The sequence below is a fragment of the Etheostoma spectabile genome, chromosome 1, assembly GCF_008692095.1.
Source record: "Etheostoma spectabile isolate EspeVRDwgs_2016 chromosome 1, UIUC_Espe_1.0, whole genome shotgun sequence".
NCBI lineage: Eukaryota > Metazoa > Chordata > Actinopteri > Perciformes > Percidae > Etheostoma > Etheostoma spectabile.
In genome coordinates this window covers 30,026,526-30,033,455 of record NC_045733.1, presented here as the reverse complement: position 1 = coordinate 30,033,455, position 6,930 = coordinate 30,026,526, and the positions used below count along the sequence as shown (strand labels likewise).

At 40.7% G+C, this 6,930-nt stretch overlaps 1 protein-coding gene across 7 annotated transcripts in view; it reads left to right on the top strand.

The window, feature by feature from the left end:
- samd4a (sterile alpha motif domain containing 4A) overlaps window positions 1-6,930 on the top strand; it is a 55,329-nt gene that overhangs the window by 40,979 nt on the left and 7,420 nt on the right. For all 7 annotated transcript variants that reach the window (XR_004331440.1, XM_032512113.1, XM_032512110.1 and 4 more), the window contains 3 exons: window positions 1,473-1,591; window positions 2,456-2,657; window positions 4,793-4,919. Coding sequence is in view for 6 of the 7 variants with exons in the window: in XM_032512113.1 (XP_032368004.1) it covers window positions 1,473-1,591; window positions 2,456-2,657; window positions 4,793-4,919 (448 nt within the window). In the remaining variant the exon portion in view is untranslated. The remainder of the gene's footprint in view (window positions 1-1,472; window positions 1,592-2,455; window positions 2,658-4,792; window positions 4,920-6,930) is intronic.

Sequence of the window (6,930 nt, the reverse complement as noted above, 5' to 3'; positions counted from 1 at the left end):
TAAATAATCTTTTTATTACAAAATGAAAAATCTAAAACACAGAAAAAACACCACTTAAACGTACAGTACATATATACTAAGAACAACTACTACAGGATGTTTAGGACTGATGTCAGTTATTAGGAAATTAGGTATTTTATCTCAACTGCCAAACAAATACAACCCCCCGCTGCCTGTTGCCAATTGGCTGAAATATGGTTTTGTGGCTCATGCACTCCTTTCGTTTCTGTTCCTGTGTGTTCACCCCACATTGTTTTTCAGCGCCCACAGAAAATAGAGAGAGCTACCGTCTGGAGATATTTGCTGAATTTTACAAAAAGTGTATTGGAAATAACATGCCTTACTATACCTTTTTATAATTTTCCAATAACCCACATTTCTGCCATTAGATAGCCTATTATCAAAATAACAACATTTTTATTGTTCAATGTTCAAAGTTTTTCCCTCTTCCGGAAATGACTATGAACACTCACAACAAATCTAATAATAAATATTGAAATTTCATGAATTACTATTTCATAATTATTTTTTACTGATCGTTATCGCTAATGCGTCTGTGATGTAATATCGGCACTTTATATTTGGTCACTGCAAAGTAGGTCTACCCTATGTACATTCAGTAAGTAAGTAGGTCAAATATATTTATAAAGCGCTTTTCACAGACATAAGTAAAAAATTGCTTTACAGTGGCAAACACAAGAAACGCAATTCAGAGTCAGAATACAATACACAGTATTACACAGTAGTATTGAAAGTGAAGACTGATCAACCAAAAATGTCTATCTGATTTTTAAATGAATCAACAGAAATATAATTATAATTATTTTTCAGCCTTATTTATTAACATTTTATCCCCCTACAGAAACCATTTACAAAATTAAAATGTTGATAGAATTCATCAACTTCATAGTTTGAGTTAGTTGTCAGTAAAATGACAGGCCCCGGGATATGTACCATGGATCATAGGTTAGTTAGCTAGTTTAAGAGGAATGCTGTCATCCAGACCACTCTCTGTCTCTCTGAAACTCTTATGTTTTTTGTAAAATATCAGTGTCATTATGTTATAGTCTAAGGGCCCTATCTTGCACCCGGCGCAGCGCAAAGCCTGATGCAAGTGTCTTTGCTATTTTAAGACTGGCCCGGGCCCACGTTGTTTAAAAAGTATCTTGTATCTTGAGGCAGCGGGAAGTGATCGCACCACCAACAAAACCCTGAAAAATTCAATAACACACCTGCTCCATGCGCTTCACGCCGTGAAGCGCATGGAGCAGGTGTGTTATTGAATTTGCATAGATCGTTAAAATAAGGGCCTAAATGTGCAGTATCATGCTTTAGATTTACTTTTAGGTGAAGGAAAGTTTCGGGTCATTAGTTGTACAGTACCTGAAAATCTTCAGCCGTGCTCTTCACCAGTCATGCTTCATTTCATCCCTGATTCATACTCCCTGTTCTCCCCTCCCCCTCGCTGTCAGTCCTTCACTGAGACACAGAAGAAGAGGCTGTTGTCATGGAAACAACAGGTCCAGAGGCTGTTCCGGTCCATTCCAAGAAAAACCCTCCTCGATATAGCAGGGTACCGACCGCAGAGGAGGTAAACACACAGACGTGCAGTAGCTATCATTTCCTGGGTTTTTATTGTCTGTGATAAAAAATAAAAAAAAAACTTTAAATCCGAGTCGCATTACCTTTAATAAAACCACACAAATCCAGGTTTAAGAAAGGACAGCAGGTTTCTGGCTGTAATTTATCCAATAAGCGGGAAGTGTATAATGGTACAACTACTGTATATTTTACATACACACATGGTGAAAGGTATTGTGCCAAATGTAGTTCACTGATTCCTCCTATTATTTCCTTTGTTGAAATGTACTGTATACAATTACAAAAGCATACATGGTGGCCGGGTTGGGTCAGTGGGTAGAGCAGGCGCACATATATTGGGAGGTTTATGCCTCGACGCAGAGGTCCAGGGTTCAATGTCTTCCCCTCTCTCTCCTCTTTCTTACATAGCTGTCCTATCAAAAAAAAGGTGGAAATGCCCAAAAAATAATCTTTACTAAAAAATAATACTAATAAAAAACCATACATGTAGACAAACAGAAGTGAGTAAGAAAAGTTTGTATTAATTACTTTTTTAACAGCATGTTATTTTATTCTTATTGAAACCACAAGTTTAACTTTGTTCTCCTCCCTAATACTACAGCTTCATAAAACTAGAGGAAAAACTGCAGTTGTGGGGAAGATAGCAAAAGTGTTTGCTGCTTGTTATTTTAATGTCTCACTTTTATTTGTTTTTCCATTCAGATTGGAGTATCTATTTAATTAATCTTGCTCCTCTTCCTTTACCTGACTCTAGTGAATGCATAACTCCTCCTTTTGTTAACACAACTTACCGTGATCAGGGACCATCCTGGTGCTTAGCTGTATCTCACGTTTTTGTCCCGTCCTGCTGCAGCCGTTTCGGCCAGTCCAACTCGCTCCCCACCGCTGGCTGTGTTGGGGGCAACGTGTCGGCCAGGAGGAGCCTTCGCCAGTTCCAGATGCCCTCCAGGAGCTTGCCGGGTGCCGGGCTGGGCCTACTGGGCAGCCGGGTGTTGCTGGGACCCACACCTCGCAGCTCCAGCAGCACACCCACTGGTCCTAAGCAGGGGAGACAGGTGAGTCAAACCAGCAGTACATTTAAACCAACAAGGGGAGATGAGAATAAACCAACGTTTACCCATATTTCCTGGGTATGATAATTATTTCAGCATCCAGAGAGTGTTACTAGTTATTTGTATTTATGTACTACATATTTTAACATATGGGATGCTAAAATAGCATGAGATTATGTAGAATTATTGTTAGATTAGCGTATGGCAGGCCATTTCTTTTGAAAACATTATAGAGCTACGTTTATCTTCATTTTGGATTTCATATGTAGGTGATATCATGGAGTAATTGTTAAATGTTAGAAATAACCCACCACAGTTTCCCAGAGCTCAAGGTAATATCCTTAACTAGTCTTTTCTGTCAGACGAACCCTCCAAAACTCAAATGAAAAACCTTCACAGTGGCATTTGGCATTTGTGTTAGATAAATAAATAATCTTAAATAAAGCAATTAATTTATTAGTTGTACATTTAAGACCGGAGTGATGAGTGGCAGTGGTGTTCGTGACTGCACGGAGGAACATTTTGAAATGCGTAATAATACATTCCAGGATGTTTACAATAACCTGGGCTGCAGAATTCCTTCTTCAGCACGTATTCTGCCTGAAATAGACTTTCTTTTATTTCACGTCAAAAAAATGCGCGGTTAGGAAGAGGGGCTGCGGTGGTGTTTGCCGAATGAAATGAGGTGGATGAAACTCGTAGCAGGTCACCCAACATACCAGAGGCCCTGCGTCAGCGCCGAACACTGAAACAGGAGGAGCTGCGGAGCTGTTTCAGGCCCATCCTGGCTCACTCTGGTCTGGGCTGACCCAGTTCATTGGGAACCTCTCTCTTTCCCACTCTCTCTCTCATCCCTTACAATGACAGGAAATACCTCCGTTTCTTACGCTGGACCTTCTTGTGTGGGACTGTAGTGTGGATGTGGAGAGGGGGGTGGGTGGGGGGGAGGGAAATATATGAGTCATAGTTTGGGAGAGGTAGCTGTGGTGTTGGAGGAGGAGGGGCAATGAAAGACAGAGCGTTTATATGAGTGTATGAGAGAGAGAGAGAAAGCGAGGCAGTGAGAACAGTGCACAGGCATTTCCTGTTTTTCCCTGGCCCATGGCACTGCTGGGCCACAAGAGGGGGGTCAGACGGAGAGAGGTGAGGGGAGGGACATGTGGTAGTGGTGTTGGGGGTATAATAGGCAGGTTACAGTGAGGAATTCATGTGGCGAGCGTCTGAGACTGTCATTAGGTGTGGGCCAGACATCTAGACAGGAGCTTGGGGGGTGAAAATGTTGAAAAAGCTGTTGCCTTGATCTTACACCAGACTTCTTTCAAGCTTGCGTATATCATGTATGTCTTTGATCAGTGAAAGTGTTAGAAATGTGTAAAGCAGTGCTGTACACACTTTGGTCAACTTTAGTTGTTTGAAAGTGGTCTATAATAAAGATTGATTGATTGATTGATTGATTGATTGATTGATTGATTGATTGATTGATTGATATGAACCTAAAGCAGGAGGAGGATCTTTGAACTTAAAATTTGTGCGTCAAATTATGATTTATTATTATATTGCCTTTGAAATGTCAGTATTTAATTAACCAGGTTATCCAACAGCAATTAAAATGTCTAAGATTGGAGCAGCCCGGGGGACAAGTGTCGTGTCTCCAATTAAAGAACTGGGGACCTAAAGATAAAGTCTGAATGCAGCATATGCTCTAAACTATATTTAACTTTCTTTGTACCACGAGGAACATTCAATATATGCAATGCGACTCAAAAACATTGTACATTAAATTGTGCTTGAGCTAGTAAATATTTATAGATTATTTCTATTTTCCAATACCAAAATTAGTCTTTCATTCAGACAAAACTCAAAAATAGAAGTTGGCGAAACCTTTAGATAACTTGATAATATTAATCAATCCTGGGAAATAACTAAATTCTATGTTAAATTTAGATTAGTTACTGCATTTTGAGAGCAGAAGCTACAATAGTATGTCTAATACATGAACATTTATAAAAGTGGATGGACAGTATTCAATTTCTGCCATTAGACAATAAGTGTTGAACCATAACTATGACTAGTCTTACAGAGGTGTTTGCATGTTCAAGAAGTTAATTTTAATGCTGCTGTTAAAATATTGTCCTCAGGGTCTCTGGTTTGCCAACCCCGGAGGAAGCAACAGCATGCCCAGCCGGACCCACAGCTCCGTGCAGAGGACCCGCTCCCTGCCGGTTCACACCAACCCACAAACCATGGTCGTGTTCCAACAAGCCGGTAAGAAACGCAGGGAGACACGCTCCAAATGTTTTTTGTTACCAATTTACATACTTATGTATTTGGTCTTTTTATTCTGTAGTAAATATTGACAAGTTATAACTTCCACATCTAAAATTATGCAAAAAATCTGCAGTGACATATACTGTTCTTTTAACACTTTATTCCCTTATTAGTTTTATTTTAAAGGCAGAAATGTATATATCCCTTAGTGCAGCTACGGGCAAATATAGACTTTTAGCTCTATTTACTTTCTCCTTGCTATGAAAGGTGAGGTGAAAAACCTGTTTTAGCTCAAGAATGTTGTATTGCTTCTCCCAAAAGACAATGGAAGTTATTGCCCAGTCATTGGCTCTTATGAATGTAAAATATGGGTCTTTATGCAAGACTAAAAGACATTTCAACAAAAAACAAATGAAAATGAAAAAGTACTCCTAGTTATTGTCACAAGCCTTTAATCATGAAAGATCTCCCCCCCCCAGCCTGGTCTCACCCTGAAAGTCCCCCACTCACAGTGTCCACACAGGCTCGGGTCATGGTAACCATCGGCGCCAGGCAGAGTGACCTTTAGTAGCCTCTGCTGACTGGACTTTGTCCCACAGGAACAATGGACAGTAATAGGACAAGTTGGGGCTTCCTCCACTCATGTCACACACAAACACACACACACACACACACACACACACACACACACACACACACCAGAAATGTCCTCTTTTTAGAATGAAGAGGAAAAACTGTTTGTTTTTTTTATTAAAGAGTGAGCGGCAGAGCTGAGACTGCATGTGGAAGAGACAGGCAGGGAGGGAGGAAAGAGTCAGAGGAGTCTTTCAATGAGGCTCTTTGTGCAGTGACTACATGGCTCTCCGGCCCACTTTCCTTCCCTCCCTTCTCTCCCTGACTCACTCTCTTTCTTAACTTTCCCCTCCCTCTTTCTCCCCCATCTCTCCTTTGACAACTCTGCGGAGTCATGCACTCATAGCAGTCACCCTCGAGAGCGGCTGGAGCTGGGTCTCAGCCAGAGTAACTGATTTGAAAGGCTAGACCCCCACCCTCCTCTGACTCTCTGCATATATGTGCAATCTGTCTTTCTCTTTGCCAACAGATGGATAAAGAGACTTATTAAGTGAGACACAGCAGACAAAAAACGAGAGGATGAAGTAACAAGTGTGTTTGTAGAGTTTCCTTCAGTGTGTTTGTCTCGCCGAAGGTCTGTGTGTGTACAGGGGTGGAGGGTGTATGTGGCGGGGGGGGGTTGTTGGAGGGATTTGGAGCCTATAAATAGTCCAGTGTGGACTACCGGGCCTAACTCAGCTTTTCTCTTTGGCCACAAGGGATTTTCACTGCCTGGCCTGTGTTGAAGACTCAGCTAAGGACTAAATGGCTGGAAGGGGTTGCTAGGCTGAACTGTGACCCAAATACAACCCCCCAACACACACATACTCCCCCTCCAACCTCAACCCAACCCTCTACAAAACAGTCTCCACCCTGCTCACAGTTGAGGCGAAGACAACCAGCAACAAATAGCAACTGAGAGTAAAAGAATGAAAGACAAAATGGGGGCTTTAAGTCGTGTGTAATGTCTGATTTATGTGATGAGCATCCATTAATAATATTATATAATAATATTACAAGCTTAATAATCGGAACTTGGAAGTGACTAACTGGAACCAGGATGTGCAGTATGTCTGATAATTAAGTCACTCTGCTGTCAGCTGTCTGTCATATGTGTGTTTGTGTTGGGGAACAGTAATTTAGTATACTGGTTAAGACTTACATATCACTATTCTGTACATTAATATTAAGTTATCAGCTCTGTTGTCTTTATTAATCATAGACCATTTAAGTTATAACAATTATTAGACAATTACAGTGATGTCTCATATCACCATGCAGTTCAAAGCAAAGAACATGAAATTACATTACATGTTATTTTAAATTACTGAATGTACATTCTGTCCACAATCCAGTCTCACAACACATACACACAAACACACAAACACACACACAC